Below are 22628 nucleotides of genomic sequence, written 5' to 3' on the forward strand. Positions count from 1 at the left end.
AAAAGGCAAGGGGATGAAACTTCATATGTGAGGATGGCAAAGAAGCCCATTTGACTGAAACAGAGAAGGTGTGAAGGAGAAGAATATGCAGTAAGCCTGGAAAGGAAGGCTGGAGTCAAATTGCAAAAGACTTTAAATGTCAAACCACCATGATTATAGGGAGTGGAGAGGACATATTCTCTCTTTCCTTTCCTTCTCTTTTTTCTTTCAAAAAAAAAATCAAATCATAAAATACTAGTATTCTTATTTTCCTTCTTTATTTTCTATCAGAAATATCCTTATTAAAGTTGAATATGAGCTAGTATTAATAAAGATTTAAATATGCAGGCCTTCAAGTTAGCTTCTATCCTCATGTAATAAGTACTTTATTGCTCTAAAAATTTTTAATCACTAAATTTTTTATTAATAAAAAAGTATAGATCAACAAATTACACATGTGACTACAAACATCCAGAAAACCAACAAATTAACCCACACCTCCCATTAAATGCTGAAGTAGAAATCCTGAAAAGTCAAAGAAGAAATGTGATCAAACAAGATCATTAGTTTAAAAACAAAAGAATAAAACCAGGAACAAGTTTTAAAAATAAAATAGAGAAGCCATTAGGTAATTTGACTTTAAAATACAAAGAAAATCAAACTACCAATATAAAAAATAAAAAGATGAATTTACAACCAACTAAGAAGAAATGAAAGCAATTATTAAGGGCTACTTCATTCAACAACATACCAATAAAACTGATAATCTAAATAAAGTAGATGAATATTTACAAAAAATATAAATTGTCCAGATTAACAGAACAGGAAATAGAATATTTAAATAACCCTATCTTAGAAAAAGAAACTAATTAAGTTATAAATGAGCTAGCCAAGGGGAAATACAAACAAAAATAAACCCAGGATTTACAAGTGAATTCTATTAAACATTTAAACAACAATTAGTTTCAAAATTACATAAACTGTTTGAAAAAATAGGTAAGGAAATGGTTCCAATAAATTCCTTCTTTAACACAAATATAGTCTGATGTCTAAACTAAGGAGAAGTCAAAATTTAAAAAAAACATATATATATAGACCAATTTCTTTAATAGTCATTCAAAAGTTTAAATCAAACATTAGTAAGAAGATATTACAATATATCACAGAGATCACATACTATGACCAGGCTAGATTTACATCAATAGGTGCAGAAAAAGTTTTTAAACAAAATGCAACATCCATTCCTATTTAAAAAGATTTAAAAAAAAAACAGAAAGCATAGGAATAAATGGAATTGTCCTTAAAAGAGAATAGTAATTAGTTAAAACTGAGAGCAAACATTCACTGTGATCAGAATAAATTAGAAGCTTTCCAAGATGATCAGGGGTAAAGCAAGGATGTAGTATCATCACTACTATTCAATAATGTAAATAACATACTGGCTAAAGCTATAAGATAAGAAAAAGAAATTGAAAGGATAAACATAGCCAAGAGGAAACTATAACTTTTTTCAGATATCATGATAGTTTATTAGAATACCTAAGAGACTGTACCAAAAAAAGTTAATATGTACCAAATATGTACTCCCCAAAATGAATAATTTCACAAAAGTTGCAGGATATAAATTAAGTTCACACAAATCATGGGCCATTTCCATATATTACTAACAAAATCTATCTGAAACAAAGAGAAATCTCATTTAAAACAATGATAGAATCAAATATTTAGAAATTGACCTTCCAAGACAAATTCATAAAGTATATAAACACAATTACAAAACACTCTTCACACACACACAAAAACAAATCTAAATAACCAGAGAAATATTAATTGCTTAGGAATAAGTCAAGTCAAAATAGTAAAAATGACAATATTATCCAAATTAAATTATTCAGTGTTTTTTTCTTAATTTTATAATTATAAAGTTTTTTTGACAGTGTATGTGCATGAGGAATTTTTTTAAAATAATGTATCCCTTGTATTCATTTTTCCAAATTTTACCCTCCCTCTCTCTACTCCCTCCCTACATGACAGGCAATCCCATACGTTTTACATGTGTTAGAGTATAACCTAGATACAATATATGTGTGTAAATCCCATTTTCTTGTTGCATGTTAAGTATTGGATTCCGAAGGTATAAGTAACCTGGGTAGATAGACAGTAGTGCTAACATTTACATTCACTTCCCAGTGTTCCTTCTCTGGGTGTAGTTGTTTCTGTCCATCATTGATCAGCTGGAAGTGAGTTGGCTCTTCTTTATGTTGAAGATTTCCACTTCCATCAGAATACATCCTCATACAGTATTGTTGTTGAAGTGTACAGTGATCTTCTGGTTCTGCTCATTTCACTCAGCATCAGTTCATGCAAATCTCTCCAAGCCTCTCTGTATTCGTCCTGCTGGCCATTTCTTACAGAGCAATAATATTCCATAACCTTCATATACCACAATTTACCCAACCATTCTCCAACTGATGGACATCCATTCAACTTCTAGTTTCTAGCTACAACAAAAAGAGCTGCCACAAACATTTTGGCACATACAGGTCTCTTTCCCCTCCTCAGTATTTCTTTGGGATATAAGCCCAATAGCAGCAATGCTGGATCAAAGGGTATGCACAATTTGATAACTTTTTGGGCATAGTTCCAGACTTCTCTCCAGAATGGTTGGATTCTTTCACAACTCCACCAACAATGCATCAGTGTCCCAGTTTTCCCACAGCCCCTCCAACATTCATCATTATTTGTTCCTGTCATCTTAGCCAATCTGACAGGTGTGTAGTGGTATCTCAGAGTGGTCTTAATTTGCATTTCTCTGATCAGAAGTGATTTGGAACACTCTTTCATATGAGTGGATATAGTTTCAATTTCATCATCTGAGAATTGTCTGTTCATATCCTTTGACTATTTATCAATTGGAGAATGGTTTGATTTCTTATAAATTAGGGTCAGTTCTCTATATATTTTGGAAGTGAGACCTTTATCAGAAACTTTAACTGTAAAAATATTTCCCACTTTGTTACTTCCCTTCTAATCTTGTTTGCATTAGTATTGTTTGTACAGAAACTTTTTAGTTTGATGTAATCAAAATCTTCTATTTTGTGATCAATAATGATCTCTAGTTCTCCTCTGGTCATAAATTCCTTTCTCCTCCACAGATCTGAGAGGTAAACTATCCTCTGTTCCTCTAATCTATTTATGATCTCATTCTTTATGCCTAAATCATGGACCAATTTGATCTGATCTTGGTATATGGTGTTAAGTGTGGTCCATATCTTATTTCTGCCATACTAATTTCCAGTTTTACCAACAGTTTCTGCCATCTTATTCAGTGTTAAATCAATTAAACTACCTAATAAATACTTTATGGAGCTAAACAAAATAAAAACAAAATTAATTTAGAAGAACAAAAAGTCAAGAATATAAAGGGAATCAATGAAATAAACAAGAGGGGAGGGAAGTGAGTCTAATAAAAATCAAATTATACTACAAAACTATAATCATCTAAACAGTCGTCTATTTCTGGTATTGGGTAAGAAATAGATGGTCAATGGAACAGATTAAAAACAAAATATGCAAAATCAAAGGAGAACAGTAACTTAGTACTTGACAAACCCCAAAATCCCAGCTGTTGAGGCAAAAACTCATTATTTAAAAAACAAAAACAAAAACTGGAAAGTAATGTGGCAGAAACTACATATAGACCAACATTTCATACCATATGTAAAATTTTAAATGGATATAAAGTTGGATATAAAGGATAGTAGCATAAGTAAATTAGTGGAGCACAGAAGAAATAATACCTATCAGATTTGTGAATGAGGCAAACTTCAAAACCAAATAAGGAATAGAGAGATTTCACAGGAAGTAAAATAGATAATATTGGTTATGTAAAATTACAATTTTAATGCAGCTAAAATTAAAAAAAAAAACCAGGAAATTTGGGGGGAGGGAATCTTTGCAGGAAGTTGTTCTGATAAGGACATCATTTCTAAAATATTAGGATGTTGAGTCTAAATCACACACATACAGTAAGAACCATTTTCCAATTAATGGTCACAGGATATGACTAGGTAGCTTTTGGATGAAGAAATAAAAAACATCAAAAGTCATTTGAAAAAATTCTTTAAATCACTAAAAACTAGAGAAATGAAAATCAAAATAACTGAGGTACTATTTAACACTTAAAAGATAACCCCCCCAAAAAAAGGCAAATGCTGGAGGGGCTGTGAGAAAATTGGCACACTAATTCACTGTTGATGGAGTTGTGAACAAGTCTAATCATTCTTTTTTTTTTTCCCCCCTGAGGCTGGGGATAAGTGACTTGCCCAGGGTCACACAGCTAGGAAGTGTTAAGTGTCTGAGATCACATTTGAACTCTGGTCCTTCTGAATTCAGGGCTGGTGCTCTATCCACTGCGCCACCTAACTGCCCCCAGTCCAATCATTCTTAAAAGAATTTTGGAAATATGCCCCAAAAGCTTAGTGGGGCTATGAATCAGCAGAATCAATAATACTGATAATTAATTAGGTCTATACCCCAAAAAGATAAAAGAAAGAGGGAAAGGACCATATGTATGAAAATAGCAATTCTTTTTGTAGTACCAAAGAACTGAAAACTGAGGTGATTTCCATCTATTAGGAAATTGCTAAATGAGTTCTGATATATGAATACCATGGAAAACAATTGGTTTTTGACAAAGAATATGGTTTCATAAAAAACTTAGGAAGACTTTTAATTTATGCAAAGTGAAGTGAGTAGAACTGTGAGAACAATTTAGAATAACAGCAGGAAAGATAATCAATCTTGAAAGAGTTATTTTCTAGTTAACACACGAATTAACCACAATTCCAAAGGACTCATGATAAAAGATGCTGTCCAGCTCCAGAGATCTAATGGGCAAATTTGAGGCCCTTCTTCTTTCTTCTCCTCCTCTTCCTCTTTTTCCTCCTACTCCTTTTCATCTCTCTCCCTCCCTCCCTCCTTCTGTTCCTCTCTCTCTCTCTCTCTCTCTCTCTCTCTCTCTCTCTCTCTCTCTCTCTCTCTCTCTCTCTCTCTTTCTCTCTCTCTCTTTCTCTCTCTCTCTCTCTCTCTCTCTCTCTCTCTCTCTCTCTCTCTCTCTCTCTCTCTCACACACACACACACACACACACACACACGATTATGCATTTTTGAAATGAGTTTTTTTTTTTTTTCTGGCCTTCTCAGTGAATGGGGGAGGAGAAAACCAAATAGTATGGCCTTTTTCCAATTCCTATTCTCTTTGAGCAGTTTCTGACAGTGTTGATCACTCTTTGCTACTAAAAAAATTCTCTCCATCACTGAAGTAATTCACCTCTTCTCTAATAACTCCCTTCCATATATTTTCTGGCTTCTTGTCTTCTTATCAACCAATCTATCAATGTCAAATTTTTCTAAGATTCTGTCCATGGTCCTCTTCCCTCCATTTACTTGCTTCTTTGGTAATATCTTTTACTCTTTTAATTTTTTTTCAAAAATTTTACTTTTTCCAAATACTAACTTTTTTAAAAAAAATCAAATTACAGATTCTTTTTCTCTCCTCTCTCCCCTCACTGAGAAGACAAGCAAGCAATTACATAAGACTTATTTTCTATTTAAGTCATAGTGTTAAAGAAAATAGAGACCAAAAAAATAAAAATAACAACCCCCAAGAAAAATAATGAAAATTTGCTTCAATCTGCGTTCAAACTCAATTAGTTCTTTTTCTGGAAAATAACATTTTTCATTATCAATCCTTTGGAATTGTTTTAGAACATTGTATTGCTCAGAATTTACAGCTGATTATTGTACAATACTGCTGTTACAATGTATAGTGTTGTTCTGGTTCTGTTCGTTTCATTCTGTGTCAATTTATATAAGTCTTTCCAGGTTTTTCTGAAAGGATTCTACTCATCATTTCGTATAGTATAATAATATTCCTTCATAAGCATATATCACAACTTGTTCAGCTTTTCCCTAATTGATGATTATCTCTTCAATTGATAATTCTTTGCCACCACAAAAAGAGCTGTTATATTCTTGTACACATAGGTCCTTTTCCTTTTTTAAAAAATACCTTTGGGTTTTATATATATAAGTGAGTATTTCTGGGTCAGAGGGTATGCATAATTTTATAGTTTTGTTTGCATGGTTGGAAACTACTCTCCAGAATCATTAGATTATATAATGATCTAATGATTCTGGAGAGTAGCTTCTAACCATGCACCAATAGTACATCAGTGTCCCAGTTTTCTGGGATATCTCCTCCAACATTTGTCATTTTCCCCATCATATTAGTCAATATAAGAGATGTGAGGTGGTACCTTAGTTAATTTGCATTTATTTCTCTATGCAATAGTTCTTTAGATCATTTTTATATGACTATAGGTAGCTTTGATTTCTTCATGTGAAAATTGCCTGTTCATATCCTTTGACCATTTATCAACTGGGGATTGATTTGTATTCTTATAGATTTGACTTAATTCTCTATATATTTGAGAAATGAGGCCTTTTTTAGAGAAACTAGCTATAAATTCCCCCACCTAAAGTTTTTTGCTTCCCTTCCCTTGGCTGCATCAGTTTTGTTTGTTTTAATCCTTTTTAATGTAATCAAAATTATCCAGTTTAAATTTCATGTCTCCTATCTTTTGTTTCTTCATAAATTATTCCGTTATCCACAGATTTGACAGGTAAATTATTCCATGCTCTGCTAATTTGCTTATGGGATCAACTTTCTATCCAAACCACATACCCATTTTGATGCTATCTTAGTATAAGGAACAAAATCTGGGTCTATACCTAGTTTCTGCCAAACTGCTTTCCAGTTTTCCCAGAAGTTTTTGTTAAATAGTAGTTCTTATTCCAAAAGCTTGGCTCTTTGGGTTTATTCAATATGGTCATTTACCACTTTATTGTATGCCTAACATATTCTACTAATCTATCACTCCACCTTTTAGCCAGTACCAGATTGTTTTAATGATTAAAGCTTTGTAATATAATTTGAAATTTGTATGGTTAAGCCACTTCCCTTTACATTTTTTCCCATTGGTTCCCTTTACTAATTCTGTAGAAAAAAATTTGACTAGATGAATTTTAGTATTATTTTTTCTAGTTCTATAAAATACAGTTTTGTAATTTCACTGGTATGGCACTGAATAAATTAAGTTAGATAAAACTGTTATTTATTTTTATTATATTTGCTTAGGCTATCCAACAATTATATGAATGTATTTATGAACAATTAATATTTTGCTAGTAGTTTAGCATTATGAAATTGTGCTCATATAGTTCCTGGGTTTGTCTTGATAGGTAGGTAGATTAGTATATACTTTATATTATCTTCAGTAGTTTTAAATGGGATTTCTCTTTCTCTTGCTGCTGGATTTTCTTGGTAATATACAGAAATACTAATATCCTAAATCACATATTAACCTTCCCCTTAAAACTTGACCAACTTTCTCATTTCAATGTATCTATCTTACTCTTTCCCATTCTACTCTCCCAGTCTTTTAACTTAAGATTATATTTGACTTCTTGATTTCCCTTGGGTCTTCTATCTAATCCATTATTAAATTTTATTGATACCACCCCAGAAGTATTTCCTACATCCATCCTCTCAATTTCCTCTCTCAGGTCTTTACTGCCACTTGGAATAACTTCCTTATCATTCTTCCTTCCTCCTAAAAAAAATAGTAAAATTGGAATTAGAATTGATCTACACAATCCCATATTTGAATAGAAACCCTATCTTCATATTTCTGACAAGTGGCCATGTAGGCATCGTTTGAAGATCTCCAGTAATGAAAAACCTACTATTCTCTTTGAAGCAGGGCATTCTATTTATAATAAGTCTAATTGTAAAACTGTTTCTTTTATATCATCTAAATCTATGCCTGCAAATTCTAGTTAGTACTTGTGGTTTTTGTGTGGTTAAATTATGACAGTGTTTTCCATGAGACAGCCCTTCAAATACTTTAAAAGACAACTATTTTGTCCCCACTAAGTCCTTATTTCCCATGTTCATTCAAACAATATTCATATGACAAGGTCTTGAGGGTTTATACCATTCTAAATTGAGGTTCCATTGATAAGCTCCAGCTTATCAACTTTGCCCCCCAAAAAATTCCCACCGAATTGAACACAATGTTCCAGAAAGGGTCTAACTAGGACTGAGGACAGAGAGTGACACCTCTCTTCAGAATTATTTTTATCTGCCAAGTTTCCCTGTTTGACTCACCTTGAGCTTTCAGACTACAGAGAAACCCTGAGGTCTTTTCCACAAAAACTGCTATTCAACCATTCCTCCCATATCTTGTACTTTTCCAGTAGATTTCCTGAACCCAAGTGTAGGAATTTACACCTATTTCTATTACATTTAATCTTAAGATTCAAACTATCTTTATGGACTGCTGGGATCTTTTCCCATGCATGCTGTGTCATTCAATATGTTAAAATCTATCCATTCATTTTGCCCAGAATACCGTGGCCTAAATAATCTGTTTTGTGAATAGATATCGTATCACCCTTTTGCCTCACATTTTTGGATGGTCCCTATCATATCCAAATAAAATTCAAGATTTTTTTTCCTAGAATTACAACTATCTATAACTACTTTTCTTTAAAAAAAATTTTACTCATGCTATTATTAACATTCATTAGTGTCATTCATTAGTGGAGTGTTGTAAAATAGATGTTGGAGGAGGCAAAGAGGCAAGGAGTTGGACTTAAGAACTGCTTAGGTTCCTTTCAAATCTGAAATCTATGATAATGAAGAGGGCAATGGACTTTTAAACTTCAATTTAATGTACTTACAGACTTTGGACAGGCTTAGAAGCAAAAGTGCTGCTCTTGCAGTATATATTCAGCCTACCTGGTATTCTAAGATAAGAAATCTTGTTCTGAGTATTCATTTCACAGTTCTGAGGTATGACCAACAAGTGCTTTGACTGATAAAGCATTTGTTAACTTATAACAATACAAGAAAAAAGAATCCCATGTATTTCCTTTCTCTCCATGAAGAAATGGAAGAAGGAAAATTAGTTCTTGAAAACAGAAGTTCAATATCTTTGGGGAAGAAAACAATAGAAGCAGCATGAAGGGGTGAGAAAGCACAGACTAGTTGGGAGTCAAGGAAACCAAGGTCTGGTTTTATATAAACTCAGAGGATTGCCTCTGACTCAGAGTCCTCACCTAGGAAAGGATGATAATGATACCTGGAGTTCTAACCGGATGTCCTTGCTAAGCTCAAAGTTGCTCATATATGCAGTGTGGGACTACATGTTCTTTAAGGTGAGAGAGACACACACAGCATTTTATAACTGATAGGAAAGTTAAAGATCACTTAGTCCAAAATCCTCATTTTATGGATGAGGAAACTGAGACACAAAGAAGTCCCTTTTGGTTTTAAAAGATAAAGGTTATCTGAATTATCAGCCACAGATAATTTTAAGAAGAATAAAAAATTATGCACAGTTTTTATTTAATCATCTTTCCTAAACAATTCTAAATACTACTGCTACTATTTTATAACTACCCTTTAAAAATAAGACAAATTATTAAAATATTATCAGAAAAGTAAACTTTTAAGTTATATATTTTTTAAAAATTAGCATTATGTTTTTGTATATGTTTTTCCAAAAAAAATTCTCTCTAACCTTCTAAAATTTTCTCTTTCACCAGAAGTATAGTGTCAAAAAGTGCTTATAGGGGGGCAGCTAAGTGGCACAGTGAATAGAGCACCAGCCCTGAATTCAGGAGGACCCGAGTTCAAATCTGGTCTCAGACACTTAACTGTGTGATCCTGGGCAAGTCACTTGACCCCAGGCGGGGGGGGGGGGGGGGGGGGGGGAGTGCTTATAGTCTAAGTTTGTAATGAATTAGGCATTCATTTTAATGGAAAAAACACTTCCATCATGTAGATGTGGAAAATTTTTCATTTATTCTAATTAACATCCAGTATGGTTATAACAACCAAAGTTCCATGAGAATAGGGGATTTAAAGCAAGTCTTAAAATAAGACTCAGATCCTTTAGGAGAAGTTGAAACAGTGGAATACATTAGTAAACAAAACATTCAGGGTCATCAGAGATAGCTAGTCCAGTAGGGTGAATAGGGAAATATTTTTGATTCATTCTGACATAATTAAAAGCATTTTACAGTGAATTATGAATGTTAGTATGGATCTCATTTATAGGGCTCCAGTGCAAAATTTCTGTATGCTTGGTAGAAAGGATAATTTTTTAAAATTTGATAGATCATAGTCCATTGAGAGAAAAATGTCCATGAGCAACACCCTTATGGAAAAGTTCAATGCCACGTTCTGGACTGCTGCTGTGTAATGTTTTATGAGTCTCTCTTGCCCCATTAATAGTAAGCATGAGTCTTTAGCTCTTAGGAGGTGATTGTACAGTAACTAAAAGTTAATGTATAACAAGAACTGCTAGAGAACTTTGTACAGAAAGTTAACTACGTAAAATTTCCAAGCAAAAATTTTATTTCTTTTATGCCTTTGGCTGTTACTAATTTACAAACTAGGTTAAACTTGAAATTTTAAATTTGTTGCAAAAATAAAATTTTAAGGTTGTCTTTTATTCTGTCAGTAAAATATCAATAAATTGCATATCATGTATTCTAAAATCTAAAGGGTCCCCTACAAGCTGTCTTCCCTCTCTTTCAAACTAGATTCTGAGAAATGAAGTGCTCAAACAAAATAAATAGAGCAGAGAAATCCTATAATATTGCTTTTGTGACAAGATAGGTTGAGGGAAACAACTTGTTGGAGATAAGGGACCAAAGGGACCAAATACAAAAAGACAAAATGTTTAAAAGATATTAGGGAGGTGGGGGAGAAAAAAATAGTAGTTAAAAAGTCATTTAATCATCTTTAAAACTAGATTGCATATCTGTTTCTTTTATTATCACTGATTTTTGCTATTTTCAAAGATCAACAATATTTTTAAAAGAAATCTTCCTTGTCCCAGAATGCCTATTTTTTCACAGTCAAATATTGGCTTGGTAAAAATAAATATACAGTGAATTTTGTGGCTGCTTGTAAAAAGCATTCAAATAAATTTGACAAAAGTGAATATACTTTGTGGATGGTCAAAAAGATAAAATAACTAAAGCCAAATGAAGGGCAATGGAATTAAATGGTAAACAATTCATTCACTCGTTCATTCAAACATTTTATTGAGGGCTCATTATAGGATAAGCACTGAGGATCCTGGAGAACATATCATGGTAAGCATAAATTTCTGTGTCTCATTACTTTTTTTCCAGGTGTCAAAGTTCAACAATCTACATAAAAATACATCTTAAAAGTTCTTGATGCTATGGTCTAATTGCCTTTTCCTTACAGTAAAATGGTAATTCTATTTATATAGAACCAAAACTTAAGACATCTATAGAAAAGTAATTTTAATTCATGTTAATTGAGTGTGTTCTAATGGTTAGAACCCAGTACTTAGAGTTTAGATGATAAAGCCCCAGCCAGTTAGGTAACCAAGTTACCTCAACCTTTTGAAAATGCAGATGATAATATATGTCCTCTGTTCATTCCTTAGACATATATTAAGAACAAATGAGAGACAACTCTCACATCACTTTAAATCCTTCAGGCATTGGTATGTATCAATTCTGTAGCAGGATTATTGAGGCACATTTGATCACTCATCTGCCATACTCATAAATCTAAAAATACATGAAAATCTAGGGTCTGGACAGGAGTCCAATTTACCGGAGTGCACTTCCAGGCTACCTCTCTGGGAAAAGTTTTAAATAGTAACTAGGATAATTTTAATTTCATTATACTTTTCTAATGGAAAATAATGTTCAATGAATTTATTTATCAGTGAGGTCAAGAAATACCTCTTCTTAGTCTCATAATCTCCTCAAGGAAAACTGCTCATGAGATCTTCAAGCATGCATTTAGTCATGGAGGTCATAGCCTTTTAGAAACTGTAATCCCTTTCATGAATCACTACCTAAAGAATTCCAAAGCCTTACAAAAGCAGCATGTACATTGTCATTACATTTATTTTTTTAAGCACTACTAAAAAGTATTTCTATTTCTCTACTATATCATTTTGCTTTCTCACTTGCTGAAATAGGCATTCCTATAAGCTGCTCTTGCCAACAAAATGCAGTAAGCTTATCAGTTTTCATGTGTAAGTCAAAACAAGATAGGAGTAATATTTTATGAATGAAAAATGGGATAATTTTGATTGTCAATGATATTTTAGGCTCCATTCCATCTCCTTCTTCCTGGCTCCCAATCAGCCACCTGAGAGTTACTTATTAACTCAGACTATGCTTAGTCATGAAGCACTTTGCAAAGCAAAGACAAAAGTTCAGGGTCAAACTACAGAGAGCAAAATACAATGAATGAGTTTTTAAAAATCCTCCTTCTTGCTCCTGGGTTATGGAAGACCAAAAATAATAGTCAATAGTAATTCAAATTTCCTCCCAAAAGAGACACAATTATTTTAAGTTGAAAAATATATTAGATTTTTTCCTCAGTGATATAAGATTCAAATCATATATTTGGGGGTTTTATGAAAATGCACCTTATTTGTTCTTCCATGTTGAACTACTATCTCTATTCTAAAAGTAGTTCTTTAAATTAGTCACAATGTTTCTTAGAGTTCATGGAACTGTTCTATAAATAGCAGGTGTCATACAAAGGTGAGATGGGAAATCCTTTATCTATGGATTTCAAGGACTGGAGGGCTGGGGAATCTGTGGGAAAGGAATTCATGATGTAAAAACCCTCTCCTCCCAATGCAGATTGTAAGTATATCTGTAACTTAAGGTGTCTGAGAGTTGTCTGGGGCACTAAAAATGATCTTTCCATGGTAAAAATGATTCAGGAAGATTGATTGTAATTGATGCTTGGTTTTTTGTTTTGTTTTGTTTTTTGGCCAGTGTATGGTAGTACACCCGTGGCCCAGGGAGTCCTAACAGTTCCACACTTTCCCTCTGCTGATGTTTTCCTATTTATTTTGTTTATATCTCTGCCATTAGGTTGTGAGCAGCTTGAGGGCAGGAACTGTGGGAGTTTTGTTTTGTTATGTTCTTTTACTTTTCTTTGTATCCTAAGAAGAATACCTGGCCTTCTGCAGAACACACAATTAGTGCACACTAGGAAATTTGTTAAAAGACACACATCTGGAAGTATATTTATTCCATTTTGACTCTGAAGCTAAAACATAACATGAAAGGAGCAATGCAAATCCCAGCAAGTCTGAGTGACCTTTTCTTCCTCAGTTACTCCAGGGTCAGACCAGCCACCAGCAGTAGGGAGGGAGAGGACTAGGCCCTCCCTGGTCAGCCCCGACTCCAGTCACCAAAGTCAGAGCAAAAGGAAGGAGCTGGGCAGGCGTTACAATCCTCTCAGCATCCAGCTAGGGCTTGTCAGGATCATGGACAGAGGCAGGGCCATCTGGGGACCCACACGGACTTGAGGAAAGACTAAGGAGAAAATGTCAAAGGACAAAGCTGATGTGAAGCTGAAAAGAACATATAACCTCTGGAGACGAGGAAAGAAGATACACACTGATTTAAAGGTAACTAGGGGGTCAGAAACCTCCCAGAAGGTGGTGATGAGTCCAGAAACAAAACACCCAACATAAAGTCATAAAACGAACAAAAACGGCCCACAATGATCTTGGCAGCTCCAGCCTGTCTTCAGGGACCAGTAACAACGGTGACCACAACAACGAGGACTTTCAAACCCTGAAGATCTCTGAGCTGGTTACACCAGTACTTGGTTAACAAACAACAAATTCTGCAAGCGAGTGGAAGAAAGTTCTTCCCAAAGAAAGGAAACTCAAATAACAAAATTATCCCACAGCCATCAGAAGTCACCCAAGGGAACGACATCCCCCAAATTTGGGAGAGATGGGGAGAGGATCTAGAGCTCTTATCCTTTATTCCAAAGTCTGAGGCTTTCTATCTGGGAAGGAGCAGAATGAGAAGAGGACAGAATATAGCTCACAGAAGCCAAGCACTCCATTTCCCACACTCACCCCTCCAGCCAACAGGAATGACTGCCTTGGGAACTTCCTTTACTTCAAGCCCAAGGGGCTTGTCACAGGAGATGGACCAAGGGCCACAGAAAGAGGTTCCTCTGAAATCAGTCATAACAGAGCCATATGCCCTTCAAACCTCAAACTAATTTTCAATGAGAAAATCTGAACCTTCAATGAAGGAGAAGAATTTGAAACATGTCTGCAATTTGGATAGAGGATCCAAATGGTAAACACTCCAAACAAAAGAAACAAGAAAGGTGAACACAACCAGCAAGGAAAGTATAAAGAATGGAATAAATTGCCTGATTTCTAGAGACCTTTAAAAGAAAAAAAAGAGAAAGAACTTTCAAAAAAGAAATAACAGAGGAATCGTTAGATTTCTTTCTAAAAGATTAGGAGGAAGTTTAATAAAGATGCAATCGGGGAGGGACAGACCTGGAACACCATGAAGAAAACCTCATACTTGATAATATAAGTGAATCATCTATTTTGAAGAACTAAATGGAGACGAGGATAGTGCATAAAAAGAGGAGAGGTAGAGTGCTTGGGGGAAAGTGTGATCTACCTAAACCAATCAAGAGTAAATAATGAAAGGAAAACATCTCTGCAGTCTCGTAAGCTAAAAGAGGGGCTTCTGGACAGTGCGCGAGGGCTCCAAAGGAGGCATCAAACACAGCAAGAGGAAGATCTCAACTCAGTAGGGGGAAGGGATCCAAAGAACATTCCCCAAAAAGGGAGAGAAATATTCTGTACCAGGAGATGGGACCTTATAACACCTGCCAGAACTCAGTGCTTCCTCTGAGAGTGTTCCGTCTCCATGAATAACATCCTGAATCAAAGAAGAGAAATCAAAGAGTCCAGATGTATCATCCAGATGGATTGGAAGGCATGAATAGAGAGATTGATGATTCACTAATTACTAAATCCCATTATTCTCAGTGACCTCTTCACAAACTGGCCACTTTCTCTCTTTCCAGTCTTCTTACACATTACACATTTCATGTAAAATGCTTTCTAAGTTCAATGGCCACCTATTTTTTCACATAATCCATCTTCCAACTCACACATCCCACTCTATTGCCTCTCTCTGTACTTTGCACATGCCTTTCCTGGTCTCTCATGCCTCATTCTTTCTGAATTTACATCTCCTCTAGATGTATTTTGTATAGACCTATGTATAAACTTATAGATTGTCTCCCCTATCAGAATGTAAACCCTTCAAGCCAGAAACAATTTCACCCTTTGTATTCCCAACAGTACCAGTTAAAAGATAAGGACTTGACAAAAACTTTTTAATTGAATGATTGGTTTCTTTGTCTAATTCTGGATGCCTTTGCTGAATGATTATATCAAATCACAAGTCCACCAAGTTGTTTTTCTACAACTCTTCTAATACTCACTATTTTCATCTATCATTTTTATTAATTTGCTGGTGAAACCTCAGCTTCATTTTAATTTGTATTTCTTTTGTTATTAGTATGCAATTCTTTTGAGCATTTTTGGACACTTATCTATTGGAGAATATTTTTTGTTCTTATGTATTTCTTTTCTCTTTTTTTCTGAGGCTGGGGTTAAGTGACTTGCCCAGAGTCACACAGTTAGGAAGTGTTAAGTGTCTGAGACCAGATTTGAACTCTGCTCCTCCTGAGTTCAAGGCTGGTGCTCTATCCACTGCGCCACCTAGCTGCCCCATTATGTATTTCTTTTAAAAACATAAAATCTCTTTATTAAAATCTCTTTATTATTTATACCGTATTAGTTGCATTAACTTTGTGCAAAAGCTTTTCAATTCATGTAACTGAAATTATTTTATCTTTTATTGTTGTTTATATTTCATGTCTGGTTAAGAATTCAGACCCTGTGCCTTAAATGACCTGATCTAGGCCCTCTTTTAATTTTTATAATTCAATCTTTAATATTTAAGACACACAATCATTTTGTATTTGTTGCTGTATGTGATACAAAATGTTCATCTAAACCTATTTTACCAACAATGCTTTCTAGTCATTTGTGTTTTAGGTATCTTGGACACTGGAAACTGGCCAGGAGCTTTAAAATATTTATTCAAGGTTCTTTTATTAAAATATTGGTAAACAGACTTTAAGAGAAAAGGAACTGATTGTATGCATTAACGGGCATTCCTTCTGGACTTCACGGCAAGCAAAATTACTATATCATATTACTCTGGGTAGCCAGGTAGCACAGAGTGCTGGACCCAGAGTCTGAATCCAGCTTCTGACACTAGCTATGAGACCTTGGACCAGTCACTTACCCTTGGTTTGCCTCAGATTAGCATCTACCTTACAAGGCTGTGGTGAAAATTAAATAAGATAATTATTATAAAGCATTAAAAACAATGCCTGGAACATAATAAATACTACATATTCATTATTATTATTATTATTACTATTCAATTAAAATGTCAGGATTATTAAATCACCATTTGATCAAGAGAAATATGAAATAGGTTGAGATATCAGGCTCTACATGTATGTAACTTCTTTATAAATAACCAAAACAGGAAAAAGCTCTCTACCTAAAAAATTAGTTTATAGGCTTTCTTAGTCTTTCCCCTAATTTTCACTGTGAAAAAAATTATGCACATGTCTTATTTAATTGCTAGGATCAAAAGAGAGGATAAGAAGAGACGAGAGGTCAAGAAAACAGAAAAAAAGGAGAACTAAATTTAGCTTGTTATTTCTTTGATTCCAGCAATCTGTATGCTGACCTTGAATCTCCTTCTGAAAGGACTTATTTTGTTTCTCAAGTGGAAAAAAACAAACATTTAAGTTAGTTATAACATAGAAAGAATAATCACCTCCACCTTTCAAAAAACATTTCTTTCTAGGTCTGCCTATGCTTCAGATTTAATGGAAAACAAATAAAATTCATTCATTTTGTCAGTTTAACCCTAAAAGAAACTAATCTTGAGCTAATAATGCCATTTCCTACCTTTGCACTATGGTGGATATAAATTGTACAAATATATTTTTGAAGAACAAAAGCATTCCTAAATGCCAACATCATAGTCCAGGCTATAAGTATTTCTTGCCTGGAGTATCACACGATCTTCATTACATGCCTATCTCTTCCAATCCACTCTGTTTGCAATCAGCCAGATTGATCTTTCTAAAATACTGCTTTCATCACATTACTTCCTGAAATCATTGCCCACTGTGTCAATTATATACATTTTGGTCTGGCGTTAGAAGTTGTCCATAATCTGGATCCATATTCTGAGCTTGATCAATTTACTCTGTCCCAGACAAACCAGCTTATTTGCTCCTGTCACCTGCCTTATTCTCTAAAAATCCAAATCATGGTCATCCTCTTTTGCACCTATGATTCATGACCAAATAAAATGGGAAGCTGGATCTGAGCAGGATCTTTACTTAAATACCCACAAAATTTAGTGAAGGGCCTTACAGATACTCAATCACCACAACATCTTGTTGGGGGTGAAGGGGATTACGAAATGCTCACTGTATGCAGGGCAAATCACACTAGACCTTTGAGAGATGAAGTTTAGGTAAGACACGAGTTTTGCCTTCAAAGATCCCATATTCTGTGAAAGAATTTATTGGTCCTTTTTTTTTTTAAACCAGACTCTACAATCTACACATTAACAAGATGAATGAATAGAATTCTACATGAAATATAAACATACAGATTATAGTTTGGCGATTACAAGAGAATTCTGAAAATAATTTGTGACTCTTCATACCTTATTTTAGTTATATATATATATATGAATTAGTGACCCTTTACGTATACCTTAACAATCTGCCTTAATTTGGAAGGTTTTTATTATACTTAAATGGCAAATTACATATAAATACATTATTCCAAAAAGTTAAACAAATCTTACATGTTTGTATCTATAATTTAAAGTCAAAGTGTAACAAATGTGACCTTTTAAAGAAAGTGTTGACTATCTGGTTGGTTGTGGTCCTTTGTGTTCAAAGAGGACATTTCTATGTCAGGATCAGGTACAGAGTGTCCGACTGCGGCTGATCAGACCAATAGGAGCTCAGAAGGAGCACAGACCAGGCACAAATAGTCCATATAAATATTTGGAGTGGAGATACCTAAATTTGCACATCTCACATTTCTTTTGAGCTACTGCAATTCTGATTTGCTCAGAGAGCACAGTGTTTTCTGTGGTCCTGTGTGGTCCTCCTGTGCAGTCTCCCATGTCTCCTAATTGATTCTACAATTCTTCAGAGAGACCCAGAAAGTACCGTGTTTCCCCGATAATAAGACACTGTCTTATTATTTTTTTGGGACTAAAAAACACCAGAGGGCTTATTTTCAGGGGAGGGCTTATTTTATCCTCCATCATGCCCCTTTTATCCTCCATCATGCCCATTTTAGCCTCCATCATGCCCCTTTTATCCTCCATCATGCCCATTTTAGCCTCCATCATGCCCCTTTTAGCCTCCATCATGCCCCCTGAGTGCTTATTTTATTCTCCATCGCTTACTGAACTTACCGAGTTTTTAGATGGTCCTGTCTCAGCTCTACTCCGCGGCGCTGCTCTCAGTAGCGCCAGCAAGCAAATCACCAGGGAAGAAGAGGATGACGCGCTCACTGCTGCAGCTCTGATTGGATGCAGCTCGGAGCGCGACGTGCGTTTCACCCGGGAGGGGAGGGCGGCGCTGCTTACTGAAGGTACCGCTACGCAGCATATAGCGCAGGGGATCACCATGATGACCGTTTTCATAGTAAGTTCGATAGGGCTTATTTTCGGGGGAGAGCTTATTTTAGCAGAATATTAAAGAGTATGTGGGTGTCTTATTTTCAGGATAGGTCTTATTATCGGGGAAACACGGTATCTTTCCATCATTTCTTCCAACCTTCGTGTGAACACTTAGTCTATGTGTTGCTATAAACAATCTTTTAGACAAGTGTACATTTGGCATTCCAATCATGTGGCCAGCCCAAGGGAGCTATGCTCTCTGCAGCAGAGGTAGAATGCTGGGTAGTTTAATTTGAGAAGGGACCTCTGTATCTGGTACCTTGGCCTGCCAGGTGATCTACAGAAAGCTGGTGAGACCATCCAAACATAAGTGGTTCAGCATCCTGGCGTGAGCAAGCTGTCCAGATTTCACAGGCATGCCCTGATGAGGTCAGCCTAGTGGCAATGCAGACCATCAGTGGGGTGGGCAGCTTAAATCCTTCTCTCCCAAACTTCCTCTCAGAACTTTCCAAATGTTGGGCCAGCTCTGGCAACGTGTGCATTAGCCTCATCGCTGGAAAGTACCTTGCCAAGATAAACTTATCCACAGCATTCAGAATTTCTCCATTTCTTTCCAATAGTTCCACATGTGGAGGATGACAGTTGGTGAAGAACCTCCGTCTTCCTAATGTTAACTGTGGGTCACAATAAGTGGCAGAAAATCATAGTCTTGCCTCTTGGCTTTAGAGGCAAACTAAATGTCACAGCCCGACTCTCTCTCTGCTTCAGCCTTGTCTTGCAGCCTTTTCAAGTTAAATAATTTACCATTAGTGCAGTAGCTGACCTTGAGGCTGTCCTCGTGAAAGGCACTTGACATTATTACTGAAAATATACTAAAAAACATGGGAATCAGTCACTTCAGTGCTTTGCCAACAACTTAGATCCCATCACCTCGTCACTCCTCCAATCTCTCCGACCTTCTACAATTTTTACTCATCTAATCCTCCACCATATAGGTATCCCCCACAATCAGATTTTTCAGTATTCCTTTATCTGTGTAAAGTCACAAAAATTTACCATTTTTCATCTTCTATGCTTTTAATCAGAGGAGTAAACTGCTTAAATCTGCTTTTTCTTGTTATTAAAGACAGCATCTTTTGTAGAAAAAAATAAAAATTAAAAAAAAATGTAAGCATGGGAACAAGCACACGACCCTTTTCACTTCACTGATGACTGGAAAAGTGTGAGAGCATTGCTCATCATCCAGAATCTGTGCAAGAAGGCCATCATGGAACAGCACACAATACTGATGAACTTCTCCAAGCCACTAAATTTTGACTTGATCTTCCAATGTTGGCTAACCAAACAGAATTAGCAAGATCGAGGGTCATCCTCACAAGACTTCAATTAATGTGATTAGTCATAAACTGTCAGGAGGATGAAGGCAAAAGAATGAATGAAAAGACGGTCTCTTTGATCTCCCCAAAATAATATCCAAGCTCCACACAAAGGCACTAGTACATCCATCAAAATCCATACTCCACAACATATAAAGGAAGTAAGTGATGACATTAATTATACAGGGTAAGGACCTTTCTGGGGAAATGTATTGAGCAGTTAGGCTTAAATCAAAGTCCTAGAAGGAGATGCCTCATTACTGTGTTCAGTGTCCAACACAGAGCAAAATGTCAGTGCAACACACTTCAAGGGCATGTGCACAAGGTAGGCCCCATGACAGAAAGAACACTGGGAATACTTAAGTTCCGTAGTGAAAGATTTGACACACAATATGAAGATTTTCTGGCCTGGGAGCTTTATCATATACTCAAATGGAAAGCTGTCAGAGATTGTAAGAGTTTCTGATGGAAATTTTGAAAACACTATTTATAGATGTTCTTCTGTTGATAGTATATTGGGGAAGTTCTCTTAAAAGCTGAATGGCCTCATTAAGAAATGCTTCTATTCTTGTTGTTCAGTCCTGTCCGATTTTCAGTGACCCCATTGGGATTTTCTTGTCAAAGACAGGACTGATCTGCCATTTCCTTCTCCAGCCCATTTTACAGAAGAGGAACAGTAAGTCTTTGAGGCCAGATTTGACTCTAGGAAGTCAGAATACTGTGCCATCTAGCTGAGGTTAATTCTGAGTCTACACTTCTTTATGTCATGTGGAGCAGCATATTTCATTTTTGCCTTAGTTCTTAATAACCAATCTTAAAAAAAAAAAAACTACCTATGTTCATTTCCATAATCCATAGTGAATGACTTTATAAAATGCAGTATATAATGTGTCCAGACTGGGAAGCTGATAAAACTAAAGAAAGTTTGTGCTTTGGGTGTGGTTTTGTTAAAGATGGCTTTTATCAGTGACCTCTGGACTTATCTGTGGAATACAGGTTATATGTGTACAGCACATTCTAGTGACATGATATTATGTACCTCTATGGAAACAAGGAAAAAACGAAAAACTCTTAAGAAAAAGAGTGAATAAATGATTTAGATAAACTACACAAATGTGTCATATATTTTGGGATAATCTGGTAGGAAGAAAATTCCTGAAATACCAAATGAATGAATTTCAAGATGCAGCAAATATGTATATATACTTGAATATTTATGTAGATAGATGCATATACACACTGATACTTATACAAATGTGTGTGTATATACATGCATATATAAACACATATGAAAACTGAAGAACTTCTTAAAAGTTGGCAAGTTAAATTTTAAAAAAATTGGGACTCTGTGAAAGTAACTGGACTAATGCAGACATTCAGGCCATAGCAAGAACATGAGGACTGCTTGTGACAGGACTGTCGTTAGTCCAAGGATCTTTTATCTGGGAAAAACTAATCAGTGCCCATGAGGTAGGTGTGGGTCATTAGGAACTACAATTAATAACGTAATAAAGCTTTCACATACCAGATACACTGTGAGGTAGCTTAGGACAAAGAACACTGGGACTTGTACTTGGCCTTTGGTCAATACATTTTGAACTGAATTAGGAGAAACCCAATGCCCATACCCAAGTATTTTAATGGATACCCAATCCTGTTCTGTTATTTATATGGATGCAGGAGAAGCAGATTTTTTTATTAAAGCTTTTTATTTTCAAAACACCTGCATAGATCACTTTCAATAATCATCCTTGCCAAACCTTGTGTTCCAAATTTTTCTCCTTCCCTTCTCCCCACTTCCTCCCCTAGATGGCAAGTAATCCAATATGTTAAACATGTACAATTCTTCTATATATATTTCCACAATTATCATGCTACAGAAGAAAAATCAGAACAAAAAGGGAAAAAAGAGAAAGAAAACAAAATGCAAACAACAACAAAAAGAGTGAAAATACTGTGTTGTGATCCACACTCAGTGCTCACAGCTCTCTCTCTAGATGCAGATGGCTCTGTTCATCACAAGGTCATTGGATCATCTCATCATTGAAAAGAGCCACATCCATCAGATTTGATCATCATACAGTATTGTTGTTGAAGTATATAAGGATCTCCTGGTCCTGCTCATTTCACTCAGCATCAGTTCACGTAAGTCTCTCCAGGCCTTTCTGAAATCATCCTGCTGGTCATTTCTTATAGAAAATAATATTCCATTACAGTAATATACCATAACTTATTCAGCCAGTCTCCAACTAGTGAGCAGCCAGTCAGTTTTCAGTTTCTTGAAACAGATAATTCTATGTGATACAGCTGAAGGAATTTTACATTTGTAGGCAAAGGAACTGGGTTCCAATCTTGGTGTGAAATAATTACAGCTAGGGTGACCCTAAGCAAATCATCTCACTTCCCTGGTTCCCATTTTCCTTCTCTATAAAAAGTAGGAGACTTGAAGGAAATGAATAGACTTTAGAGGACCCAAGCTCTCCTTTAATCTGGTCTAACCATCTGGGTGTGGTACCCTGGAACAGCAATTCTGGAAATTTCTAGCTGAAG

At 35.4% G+C, this 22628-nt stretch overlaps 1 protein-coding gene across 4 annotated transcripts in view; it reads right to left on the reverse strand.

Annotated features, from left to right (window-relative positions):
• Positions 1–22628, reverse strand: part of NME7 (NME/NM23 family member 7) — a 155739-nt gene that overhangs the window by 28413 nt on the left and 104698 nt on the right. For 2 of the 4 annotated variants that reach the window (XM_074308296.1, XM_074308298.1), the window contains exon 12: positions 13372–13443. The exons of the other annotated variants lie outside the window; for them this stretch is intronic. In XM_074308296.1, the coding sequence (XP_074164397.1) occupies positions 13393–13443 (51 nt within the window). In that variant the 3' untranslated portion in view covers positions 13372–13392. Of the gene's footprint in view, positions 1–13371; positions 13444–22628 lie in introns of those variants that run through there. 4 annotated transcript variants of the gene reach the window in all.

Source organism: Sminthopsis crassicaudata, chromosome 4 (genome assembly GCF_048593235.1).
Source record: "Sminthopsis crassicaudata isolate SCR6 chromosome 4, ASM4859323v1, whole genome shotgun sequence".
In the NCBI taxonomy this organism is placed as follows: Eukaryota; Metazoa; Chordata; class Mammalia; order Dasyuromorphia; family Dasyuridae; genus Sminthopsis; species Sminthopsis crassicaudata.